We start from the raw sequence: 13,481 nt of genomic DNA, 5'->3' as shown, positions 1-13,481 counted from the left end.
GGGACAGATCACAGGACCATTTGTGTGAGAGACCTCAAACTCATTATGTGGACTTTACATTCAATTTCAATTTTATTTGTATAGCGCCAATTCATAACAGAAGTTATCTCAGGACACTTTTAAAACAGAGCAGGTCTAGACTGAACTCCTTATAACATTATTTACCGAGTTCCAACAGTTCCACCATGAGCAAGCACTTGGCGAAGGGGCCAAGGAAAAACTGCCTTTTTAAGAGGCAGAAACCTCGGACAGACCCTTCGGCTCTAGGTGGGTGGTCGTCTGCCTTGACCAGTTGGTGAAGAGAGAGAGAGAGAGAGAGAGAGAGAGAGAGAGAGAGAGAGACACGCACAGCAACAACAGTAGCAACAACTACACTAATAGTAGTGACTGATGATGAGGAACATGAAGACGATGACAACAACGATGGGGGACAATGAGCAGTGATAATGGTAATAATAGTAACTGTAGTAATAATAATAATGAAAGCTGCAAGCAGAGTTGGGTGGGACCTCGCCATCTCCCCACAAGATATCTAAGATATCAAGATAGATCTAATATATTTATTTGATGGAATGAATGGTGCAGCCACAAACAGATGGTTATGACGCCATCGACAGGCGACCAGTGAAACGCAGCGTTACCTGAATAAAATGAAAGATTTCTCTGAGTATGAACATTTGGGAATTGAAGTACACAATTCAAAATGCGGAAATGTTAAACTTTAGATTTTTTGTAGTTTTTAAAAGAAATTCAACTGTGTCAGAGAGAGGGATCTAAGCACTTCTTGTCAAACTATAAAGTGACAGGTACCACGCCCCTTTCCAGCCCCTTTCCATGCCCCTTTCCCCCGCTTACCCATTATGCCCGGTCAAAAAGGTCAAATCGATCAATCAAAATCTGACACTTCAAGATGTCATCCACCCCTCCCTTCAGATGGCAAACTTTTTAACATAATTGCCTCAATAGTATCTATATGGTTGCAACTGTTATAAGTATCCCCTGCTTAAAGAGAGTTTATCTGTTGCGGACCAAACCAGACTGACGACATGTCTTGCGGTAAAAACTTTTTCTCCGTTGAATTTTCATTGTAATATTTAATCTTTGCTTAATATATTAAATACAACTTGTGTATTTTTGAAGATAACTTTAACCAGGAGGATTCCCGATATGCACCCTGTACTGGTAAGTAACCTATATTTGTTTTATTATCTTAAACTTTTAACATGGTTTTTATTAACTGGTTTGTCTTTTTAAATAGTAGCAGATGCGGGTTACGTACCCACACAGACTGTGTTAGGTACATTTTGTTTTATTTAAATTTATTTTTTTTACATTCTATTTAAAACAAACAAACAAACAAACAAAAAACACACTAATATGAATGGTGAAAATCTACTTACAGATTTGGGTGACGGTCTGGAGGACAGTTGGGATGGAAATGCCTTAGAGTCCATTCAAGAAGCCGAAAATCAAGCCTTGCAGATCGAGCGAGAGACAGCAAAACCAACAGCGGACCCCGGATCCTGAAGCCGACGGATCACCAGACGTGCCGGGTGAGAACTTTTAATGTTTTACTATTTGAAGCGTTTTTGTGTGTTTTTTTAGCTTTAAGTCATCTAAGGGGTGGTTGTTGAACCTTGCCGCTCCAGCGTTCATATTAATCAATCATTACGTTACCGTGTCTGTAGCGTCATCCGCCGTGATGACGTCTCATATTCGTATGGGTTGCATACACAGCGTACTCACACAGGCCTGCGTAGAAACAGGTTAATAAAACATGTTTGTTATGAAATACCTCAACAGGCCCCCGAGCTGTCACAACAGAGGCTGAGGTCAATGCAGTACCTCCACCCCACTACCTGTTAGCAACCCTGAGACCTCAGACTCTTCCAAGCCGGTCTGTGTCACCAGCATCCCGCACACCTCTCGTGGTTCCCGAGACACCCTAGTGTCTGAGGAAGATCACTGTGTAAACCTCAAAGCAGTAACGCAGCCAGAAGACTATTTGAAGTTGAAGTATATATATATACACACACACATAGACTACATTGGTGTGCATAAAAGTTTAGAAGTTAAAGTTTTCTTATCATCTTTGTTTTTACAGAAACTGCTGTAGGAGGAGTACAGCCGGGGAGTGGACCAACAACAACCTCTGACAATCAACACATGAACACCATAGTGTTACTCTGTCAAGTCATGCAGACTTTTATTTCCTCAGTCGTTGCCGTATGTGAAAAAATGTAAAGGCAAGGTATTATTTTAATTGAAAAAATAAATAAAATAAAAATGAATGAAGAACTGGCTTTGGCAATCGCTCATATAAATCAAATTCCTGTTGAAAATGACCCTTTCGAAGGCTTAAACAATGCTCTCAGGGCTTTAAACCAGGTTCCTACAGAAACAGATGTTTCTGTAGACCAATCTGGACAACAATGTTATGACCCTATTGAAACCATTGACAATGCACTCCTGCTTTTAAACCAAAATCTGTCGCCATCTTTTTCTAATCAAAATGATCCACCCAGGATGAGTCATTTGCAGATTCAGACTTACAGATTCTACCTGCTCTGCAACAGGGTGGGGGTCTGAAGGAGGCGGGTCGTTCTGTTGAAGAGAGGGGTGTGTCTAGAGAAGACGGAGGAATGGGAGATACCTTGCACTGCCGCTTTAACACGCATAGATTTAGACGTATCTTCACAGTGTTGACAAGAAAAGACGACACCTGTATGTTGTAGACAACAGGGGTGATCGTCCCTGCTTTGCCACCAGCCAAGCTCACACACTCGAACCCACTTTTACAGACAGCCAGTGTGTGAAAATGGGTAGGTATTTGCAGCATCAGGTTGGTTTGGATGATCAGACACCTGTTACTTTTAGTGATGTGGGTAAATTTGAAGAGATTCTGGGACGCAAAATTGTTGTGTTTTACAGAACAACCCACGGCAAGCCTCTCTCACACTTTGAGACAACTTTTGCAGATCGTTCTAGACCTCTGTTCTTATTTTTACTGCAGAATCATTACTATGGGATAAAATATCTGAAAGCATTTCTGGGCACTGGATTTTTCTGCAATCATTGTTACAAAAGGATTTAACTGCTCCTACGTGCACAGTTGTAAAGGTTACTGCCAGGTCTGCAACGACCCCATCTGCCCCACGCAGCCGCCTAAACCTGTGGAATGTTCAGATTGTCACAGAAAGTGCCATTCGCTTTCCTGTTTCGCCAGACATAAAGAGGTAAAAATGAGCGCTATGAACACGCGGCCGTTTAGCCTATGTGATCAGGTGAAAAAATGTCAAGTGCCAGCTGTGTTACTACATCAACATGACCAACAGTAAGAAGGTGCATCGTTGTGTCACCCCAAAGTGAAAAATCTGTGGGGGTAAATTACTGACTGACACTAAAACACATTTGTGCTATATTCAACCCCTTCTCAAGGAGACAGAGCATCCTGATCTGATCTTTTATGACTTTGAAAACCTTTGTGGGTAAGAAAGGTGAGCATGTACCCTTTCTAGTGTGTGCAAAGACATTGGCGGGTGTGGAGAAAGTGTTTTACGGGGCTGAGTGTGTTAAACGTTTTCTCTTGCATTTCAGGAGCAATCAATACAGGGGAAATGTTTTTATAGTGCATAATTCTAGAGGCTTTGACAGCTACCTGATCCTACAGGGTATGCTGAAAGAGGGTGTAGCACCGCAGCAGATTCTCATGACAGGGAGTAAAATTCTCAGTTTTGAGGAGCCTGATTATCAACTTAAATTCATAGACTCCCTCTCTTTCCTGCCTATGCGTCTTAGCGCTATGCCCAAAGCCTTAGGCTTTACTGACCAGTCCAACGGGTATTTCCTGCACAAATTCAGCTCAGAGACACAGCTTAGGTATGTTGGGCCCTACTCGCCCCCCTCTGCCTATGGTGTGGAATGCATGGGGGTGCGTGAGTTGGAAGAGTTTCACAGGTGGTACACAGAAGCCTGTCAGGGTACCTTTAACTTTAGGGAGGAAGCTCTGCACTACTGTAAAAATTATGTTGACATTCTCTCCAAGGGTTGTGTTAAATTCAGAGACCATTTTCTGAGTGAGGCAGGGGTGGACCCTTTCAACTCCATCACCATAGCTTCAGCCTGCATGAAGGTGTTTCTCACCAACTACCTGCCTCCTGAAACCCTCACTGTGCCATGCCCTAACAACTACATGCAGCAGTGTAAAAGATTCTCCACAGCATCGATTCAGTGGTTAGAGTGGGTAATGTACACACAAAAAATCTTCATACAGCATGCTCTAAACAGGGGGGAGAAACAGATTGGCCCTTACACGGTAGATGGGTACGCTGAGATTGATGGTGTAAAACATGTCTGGGAATTTCACGGTTGTTTTTATCACAGTTGTCCTCAGTGTTTTAGTCCTACAGGAACATGTCCTCTGAGAGGCGTCACCTTTGGGGAGCTGCACACTGATAGTGAGCAGAGACTGCAGACACTAGAGGCCGAGTACGTTCATCCTACCGTCATGAGAAAGCATGATTGGGTGGAGATGAAAAAAATCAAAAGACGCAGTAAAAAAGAATTTGGATGATTTTGAGCTCCCAGAGCCTCTCAGCCCACGCAAAGCTCTTTATGGCGGTAGAACGAGCGCTTTGAAGTTGAGAGACACTGCGGGGCCCTGTGAAACGGTGCACTATGTGGACTTCACTTCTCTGTACCCCTATGTAATTAGCACATGTTCTTACCCCCTAGGTCACCCCACCATCATCTACAGAGATTTTGGGGACCCCACAGACTACTTTGGGTTAATCAAGGCCACAAAAGTTTAGGAGGTAAATGAACCTTTCCTCTCTGTCGCACCTGTGCAGAAACCAACAATCAGAGTGGTACCTGTACACACTGTGATGAGGAGAGATCATTGATGGGTGTGTGGGTCACTGTTTAACAAGGCCCTGGAGGTAGGGTACAGAGTGGGTAAAATTACAAAGGCTCTTTGACAAAAGTAGTGACTCTGTGTTTGCAGACTACATACATGCTTTTTTAAAGGGTAAGCAGGAGGCTTCCGGCTACCCCTCTGAAGCGACAGATCAGGGGAGCAGGGAAAAGTACATCAGAGATTACCAGATCCATCAGGGTTTTCTGCAAGATGTGTGTAAGATTGAGTCTAACCCCGTCAAGAGACAGGTTGCCAAACTATGCCTCAACTGTCTTTGGGGAAAGTTTGCACAGAGAGACAATTTGTATCGTACCAGCATCATCTCTGATCCTGAAGAATTTTTCAGCTTCTTGTTTTCAGGTTTATATGAAGTTGACTACTTTAATGTGCTTGCCGACAAGAAGGCTTTAATGCGATGGAGATACTGCGATAGCTGTGTACATCCCCCCAGTAAGCAGAGTAACATATTTGTTGCAGCATTCACCACAGCACATGCACGCCTCAAACTGTACGAATGTTTGGAAAAGTTGCAAGAGAGAGTTCTCTACATTGACAACTTAATCTATGTAGTGAAGGAGGGTGAGACGCCTCTAGAAGTGGGTAACTATCTGGGTGATTTGACCGATGAATTGGATGGTGACAGTATTCAGGAGTTTGTAGCTGCAGGTCCCAAGAGTTACGCCTACCAAACTAGATCCAAGAGAAAGGTAGTTATGCGCACAAAGGGCATTACATAAACTCAGGAGTGTTGTGAGTAGGTAAACTTTGACAGCGTCAGAGAACTGGTGGAGGGGTACATCCAAAATTCAAGACAAGGTGAACGTGTGATGAATGTTGTACCTGAAAATATTGTATGGATTTATACCTGCTTTCAAACTATGTACAGTGAATTGCAAAGGATGAATAAAAAGATAAAATTTGTTCAAGGACTACCTGATTCTTTTGAAGATGAAAACCTGTTCCCTCCCGATCAAACACATCTGATTATTTTGGACGATGTTCTTTTTCAAGCCTCCAACCATCCTGAAGTGGTCAAGATTTTTACACAGTACAGACATCACAGAAACATGAGCGTCATGATGTTGACACAAAATGTTTTTCATCAGGGCAAACACAGTCGCACCATTAGTTTGAACAGCAATTATTTGGTGATGTTTAAAAATCCCCGGGATAAATTACAAATGAATATATTAGCGCATCAAATCTTTCCATCCCAAAAGGCATAGAGGCGAGAGTTTTGAAGATGCTACCACAGAGCCTCATGGGTATTTAATAGTAGATCTCACGCCCACCTGTCCAGAACAGTACAGACTGAGGACGGGTGTACTTCCTCATCAGCAGTCAACAGTGTATGTGCCCGAGTCATCAGCCTAGACCATCATGTCAGCGCGTATAAAAAGAAATGCTCCCTTACTCACGGCTTTGTATCACGCTACACCCAAGAAACGTAAAGACATTCTTAGCCACGGTTCTCCTGACTTTATTCAGACGTTTTGTGAGATTGCTCTAAATCTTTTGAAAGGTAACATCCCCTTGTCTCCATCTCAGTTAAAAAAACTGAAAAGGCAGAAAAAAAGCCATCAGACTCCTGGCTAATAAGAATGCCAGTTTAACAAGCAAACGCCAAACTCTAAAGAAGCAAGTCCGGTGGTTTCATTTTACCTCTCCTGGCAGTCGTTGTACCTATGATAAGAAGTCTTTTAAAGGGTATTGCTAGAAGATAATTTATTAAAAAATGTGGAGCTATAGAAAAACCTCTCTTTACCAGAGGGGCCACAAAGCGAAACAATTTGGAGAATAGAGACCCTAAGCCACATCCGTACATAATAGGTGCCCCATAAAGTCCGGGTAAAGCCCCGCCTACTTGACTCTCATAATAATTTAAACGGTGAGGATCCTCTCTCATGCTTACCAACGCTGCTCGGACAATACTGAATGATATACTTGTAGACACTGCCTTTTTAAGTTTTTGGTCTAAAGTGAAGCGTCACGATAGTCTTCCCATACATCAATCTTATCGGCTTGTTTTGATCCGTTTTTAGCTCAATCTGAATGTTTTCGATGTGTTGTCTGGACACCGGTAAATAATAAGCAGGGTTGAAGCGCTCTGTGATCATACTACCGTAAGACCCCTTGATATCTACCACTCTGAGGAGCGGAGCATAAGCATCACCGACCAACTGGGGGTGTACAACATCGCTATAACAGTATTTCAGTCAGGACCACTTTCGTCAAAATATCTTATATTCCAAGCAGAATTTACATTTGGCAGTATGGCTCTGTTCTGGGACCTCCTTGTCCTTCCGCGTGCCTACATGGAAAACCTTAAGGCAGGGAGAGCACACCTCCCTGCCCTTCCATGTGCCTACATGGAAAAGTTTAAGACAAGGAGAGCGGCAACAGAGACCCCCAAAGAACCACACCAGGCAACCTCCCTTCCATGAGCTACATGGAAGTGCGGGTAAGAGGAGCCAGCAGCGCAATTTTTTGTAAGAAATAAATAACAGTAATAAAGCCAATAATTTATGCAGATACTAGTTAAAGTAACTTGGCTGAGGATTAATAAAGAGATCCCTAAGAAGTTATGCTAGAAGAATATTTAAATTAAGCCAGCAAAAACATATTTCCCGAACAGAGTGTTATATTTGGTGGTGCGGCTCTGTATGGGACCTCCTTGTCCTTCCACATGCCTACGTGGAAAACCTTAAGGCAGGGAGAGCACATCTCCCTGCCCTTCCATGTGCATTCACGGAAAAGTTTAAGACAAGGAGAGCAGCAGCAGAGACCCCCAAAGAACCACACCAGGCAACCTCCCTTCCATGAGCTACATGGAAGTGCCAGTAAGAGGAGCCAGCAGGACTATAAACCAATACGTCTAAGCAGACACTAGTTGAAGTACATGGCTAAGTATACTAGAGATATCCCCAGAAATTTGCTATACATTAATGAATTTAAGCCGGAAATTACAGGGCACTCATTGCTTTCTGAGCATCAAGAATTGCTTGGCCTCAGGCCGGAGGTATCGTTCGTAAGCAGATAATGAACATTTACCCATAGCCTTAGCGTCGAGACAGGAGCTACGGATGCTGCATTTGTTGCTGCTCCTATGCGAATTGAATGAGGAGTTATTTAATGTAGATTAGCTAAGCCAGATCGCATATACTGAGCAGTAGATAGCCTGTAGGATTGCATGATTGTGTTTAGTCTAACACGGTTTGAGAAAATGGGGGGCAAGTCAGGCTGGATGACGCTGCCTCCGGGCACAGCTGGCGAAATTCTGCAATTCAAACCGGGACAAAATCAGCAATTGTTATCCAAGCATGGAATATGAGATGCTCGAATAATGAATTTACCCAACATAGATAACCAAGTGAGGCGCCTTACAAATCTATTAATGAATGGAACTGAAGAACGCCCTTGTAAATGATGTTGGCAGTTGCCTCATTGTCACAAAAACATGATTGTTTCCTTGACCAGTCTTTTCCCCACAGAAACATGAAACAACAATTGTACATTCATTAAAAAGGTAGAAGAGGCATTAGCTGCAAGGACGACAGTATTTTAGCCATATGTCTGTGAACCACTGATTATTAAAATACCCCCCCAAAACCTACGGAAGGGCGGTTATCATACAGGTCAATCATGCCACTTCTACTGTATGCTTGAATTAATTATATCTCCATTATTTCTGTACACAACACCGAAAACTTGTGGATCCATTGCTCTTCCCTAAATTGCCCCTCATGTCTGCTCTCTGTCTTCTAAGCTCAGCAAAGCTGTTCATTAGTGATCTAGTAGATCATAGCAGTCACACCATTAGACCTTGCTGTTGACATAAAGGGTGAACTGGCACACAGTGTTCGATTCATTTATATGTACTCAATATGCTGCTTCTTTTTATAATTAATGGCAAATGATGATTCTAGCTGCTCATTGTAAAAGAAGGAGATGCCATACCATTATCACACAGAAGAGATCAGGACTGGGGCTCGGATCTGCAGCCCTCATCCAAGCTCACCATATCATGGACTTCTCTATAAATCGGAGAGGTCCAGCCTGGATATAAGGGAACTTCCCTTATATCACACATGCCAATTTAAGATGTCTAAGCAAGGAGAGCAGTTCTCTTTTGGAAATCACTACTGCCTGCTGCTTTCATTACCTCTCTGATGTGATTTTGCATCAGTACACTATCTAGAGTGAAGCCTAGAACTCTAGCCTTACAGGGCCTGATGTTTCTCCTTGGATAGCAGAAGACCTAATGTTTTAAAGGTATATTTAAGAGCAAAAATGCATGGTCTGATTTCTTGAATTGATAGTCAACTAACAGAAAATCGTCTACGAGATGGAGCACGAAAGCAGTTGCAGTTATTAAAAGAATCCAGCAGAGAGCCTCTGACAAGTGTCAAATATGTGGGGCTGCTGTAACAACCAAAGGTGAGCCTAACTGAGAGTAAATTTCTCTTCATTTAAACCGAACAGATGCCAATGTGAAGGTGTAATGTATGACTTAAATGCATCTGTGACATCTGCCTTGGCTAGCCATGCGCCTCTACATGCTTCTTTAATCAACTGATGGCATTGTAGATTATAGCATAACATAAGGAAAAAGTGCCAGAGGATTTAAACTATTTATGCCTTAGTTAATGCCCCCTTTTTGAGAGGCAGCACATTCTTCCCTAAGGTGATTGGGACTGCACTTCCCAGCATCCTCGGCGGGAATGTGACGCCGTCAAAACAAGCTGCTGTGACGTCATCGTCCAGCGCTGCACCTGTGGGACCATGCGCTCTACCTGCAGACAGCGAAGAGGGAAACAGGCCAACTGCGGAGGAAGACTGGCCGGCCTGACGTGCCGAACCGAACCCTGGACCCTTGAACCCATGACGGCAAGCCACAACCGGATGTTGGACAGAACTGACAAGCAAGACAGGTGGAGCCGGCCGCTGCGCCTGGGACCCGCGCTCCCCTGGAAGGCAGCGCAGCGCCGGAGCCGCAGGAGCAATTCCTCCCCCCTTCTGCAGACCCCCCAGAACCAGAGCAGCCGGACAGAACTGATTGATGTGATTGTGTAATATGTAATGAACATGTGAAATCCACAGTGGGTGCACCGTAAACCAGATAATCACTATACTATAGTGACTTTCCTGGAGGCGTCTCCGACTGGTCGTGTTGTGAGCCGAACAGAACGCAAAAACCCGCGGTTATTCGTTTTCCAACAAGGATGTGATGTTACTCTCGAGCTGCAAGTCGCGATTACAAGACAAAACAAATGCCTTATTAATATAGTTGTTAGTCACTGATGGGTGAAGGAGGGAGCACTGTAGTGTCAAGTTTGACTGTGTGGCCAGGTAGGAAGGTAAAGTTTTGCTTCAGGTCCCAATGTCAATCAACTTAAAAATGCACCAGGAAGACATTCTCTCACAGTGATCTTGCCTTCCCATCATGAGAGTTTTTTAAAAACAGATACCTTCCTTACAACAATCAGATGGTTGTCTTTAGGACATGAACCCTCACTAGTCTTACACTTACTACAGTATTCAGACAGCAAAAAATGTAACTTATGTTTCAGTGTGGTGAATTTAAGCTGATGTTCAACCTTAATGAAAATTAGCAACCGGAAGAGCTTTACAAAACACTGTCTACGCAGTCTGCGTCATCTAGAAATAAACAGCATGAGCACAATATGTAATACCTTCATCTTGTAATGAATTATTAGGGACCGAGCCAGCGACCGCTGGAAGGTCCCTATTGTTTTTGGTCCGTTTATTATTATTATTCTTCTTCATAGCCCTTTTGACTGTATTTTTGACTCCCTGAACGTAAACTTTGCGTGAATTTTATTTGGCAGATTTGTCGGGCCTGGTGCAATATCGGATATTCTATGCGTCACATTCAGGTTAGCCACTAGGAAGGCCACTAGGTGGCGCTACTTTTAGGCAAATTTCGATAGGCTAATAACTCCCGCATCGTTTGTCTCACATTCAAAAACCTTATATCTACGCATTTGGTGAATGGAGCTGAATCTCCCTATGTAGGCCACGCCCAATTCCGCCTACACCATTTCTCCACATTGGTATGTCCGATTGACACCAAGCTTGGGTCCATAGTTCCCCATGTCTTCATTAGGCATCATGCACAATCTTGAACAATTTGAGGGCACCGCCACAAGGTGGCGCTCTTTCAAAGTCAAACGTATATATCTCTGTGTCGGCAAGTGGGATTAAAACAAAACTTGGAAAGATGATTGCCCATGGCTCCCTGAAGCTCCCCTAAAAAGGAAAAAAAATCACGCCACCGGTTGGCGCTCTGGTGGAAGATAATTAGCTGTGCGGAGACCATAATAGTTATGAATATGAAATTCACACGTTTAGACTGGTTCCTGTAGCTCACATACCAAAAATCGTGTTTGTTGTGGTTGTAGCGCCCCCCTACAGGATTTTAAAAAGCAGCCCCGGCACCACGTTTTGCCGATATCTATGAAACTTGGTGGACATGTGTGACGTGCAGAGACGTACAAAAAAGCCTCTTGGACCCATGCCCCAAAACCCACAGGAAGTCTGCAATTTCGATTTTAATTTTCACCATTTTGTGGTCATTTTCACTTTTTGGGCTTGTATTTGAACGAACACCTCCTAGGGAATTTCTGGGATCTACTTCAACATTGGTCAGTACAGTCAAAAAATGTTGCTGAGTGAAAGCTGTTCTTTTTGTGACTGTACATTGAAGGGCGTGTCCATGGCCTGCCATCAAAGTTGGCCGTTTTGAATTCCGTGGTCTTGTATTTGAACGAACAAACTCCTAGGGAATTTATAAGATCTGCTTCAAAATTAGTCAGTACAGTCAACATATGTTGCTGATTAAGAGTTGTGCAATTTGTGACTGTACGTTGAAGGGCGTGTCTGTGGCATGGCGTGCGGCCAAAGTTGGCCATTTTGAATTCTGTGGTCATTCTCGGGGAATTTTTGCCTTGTATTTGAACAAACACCTCATAGGGAACGTATCAGATCTGTTTCAAAATTGGTCAGTACAGTCCAAAAATGTTGTTCATTAAAATTTGTGCAATTTGTGACTGTACGTTGAAGGGCGTGTCTGTAGCGTGACATCAAAGTTAGCCAGGATCAATCGAATGTCAAACTGTTATGCCATTTCCAGCAGTTTGCAGTGATTTTCAAATTCGATCACTGCAATCTAGATGCATTGGTGATCATAAATGAATCAAATATTTACTGTGCGTCAAACTGTGTGTCCGTGGTGTGGTGCTTAATTTCCACCTTTAACACTGAAGAGTCTCTAAGTCTTTTGCAGTGTCTGAAAACGTGTGACAAGAGCGGTCTCCCTCAGCTTCCGGTGATGAATTCTTGGGCATGGGGTGATGTAGCGTGGCGCCCGAGCTGATTTACCTGAGATTTTCATGTCGTGGTCCGCACGTGTTACGACGGCATGTGACACCCCGAGTTGCGTGGAGTGTGAGGTCCCGCCCAACGCTGCTTGCAGCTTTAATTACATATTGTGGTGGTTATTTTGTAATAAACAGCCAACATGGATGTCTTCATCTGTACACATTTTAACAATGAACCTAAATTAAATATACTAAATATTAAATTAGACTCCAATAACCTATGTTACAAAATGCGGGCATTATTAAGTTTTTATTATTTATTTAAGGAGAGACAATACATATTAATTAATAATTAAAATGAGCACTGTCCATCATGTAAATGTGCCACATTCAGCAATAGAGGGTAATTTTCATCTGCAGTTTAAGATTGCTCAATGTTTTCGAGTTATTACATAATGCGGTGTTTTACCTGTTGCATTTCTCAATATTTCCTTGTTCCGTGTTCCGTGTTCTTAACACACAAAAAAAAAAAAAACGGAATTTGACGACTACACACCTGTTACAGATTGTTGTTTCATGCCTGTAGGTGTGTCAGGGGAGGAGTCAGTGAGTATCTGACAGGATATAAATAATATCACAGCCTTGCAGGTCATCAGCCTAGCAGCTAGAGTTGGAAGTCAAGAAGACTCGCACTCAACTCCGCTGATCTACACAACTTCACCAGGTGAGGACAAACTGGGCCGACAGAGACAGGGGGGGACAGAAATGTTTAGACTTTTACTGAACTCCAGTCTGAGAGTCACTGTAAATCATTTTAAGTTTATTTGTTGTCTTATTAATGTGAGTTAACTGTTGGGTTGAATATTTGGTTTGGTCTGGAGCATCTTGGTTCCAGCATTAATTTGATTTAATTCATACAATTTATAATATTAATTAATATAATGTTGGGGCTGATTTTATTTCTTCTAAACTTGCCTTAAAACAACTTTCTCTACTTACAGTATAATATATGTGTAAAATCATTTTATTTTTTCATGTATTTGCTGGTATGCTTCTCTCAACCTAAACTACCTTGTGCTAAAGAAGACAGAATCAATCACGTCTGAATATTCCCACCCCCTGCATTTAATCTACTGCCCTCTGGTTCAGACAACCAGCAGCCACAACTCACAGATATAAATGTTCTTTCATATCTTCTGCTATTTGTCTGCTCAACTCTGTGA

General features: G+C 42.8%; 1 protein-coding gene across 8 annotated transcripts in view; it reads left to right on the top strand.

Annotated features, from left to right (window-relative positions):
- LOC127372975 (stonustoxin subunit beta-like) overlaps window positions 1-13,481 on the top strand; it is a 30,966-nt gene that overhangs the window by 12,041 nt on the left and 5,444 nt on the right. For 2 of the 8 annotated variants that reach the window (XM_051416975.1, XM_051416977.1), the window contains exon 6: window positions 1,141-1,540. The exons of 1 other annotated variant lie outside the window; for it this stretch is intronic. In XM_051416975.1, coding sequence (XP_051272935.1) covers window positions 1,141-1,254 — 114 coding nt within the window. In that variant the 3' untranslated portion in view covers window positions 1,255-1,540. Of the gene's footprint in view, window positions 1-1,140; window positions 1,554-1,803; window positions 2,017-2,104; window positions 2,302-12,898; window positions 12,983-13,481 lie in introns of those variants that run through there. 5 more of the 8 variants (XR_007886810.1, XM_051416978.1, XM_051416979.1 and 2 more) reach the window with 5 other exon arrangements.

This window comes from Dicentrarchus labrax, unplaced genomic scaffold (genome assembly GCF_905237075.1).
Source record: "Dicentrarchus labrax unplaced genomic scaffold, dlabrax2021, whole genome shotgun sequence".
NCBI classification, from domain to species: domain Eukaryota; kingdom Metazoa; phylum Chordata; class Actinopteri; family Moronidae; genus Dicentrarchus; species Dicentrarchus labrax.
This window is presented reverse-complemented; position numbering and strand designations above follow the sequence as displayed.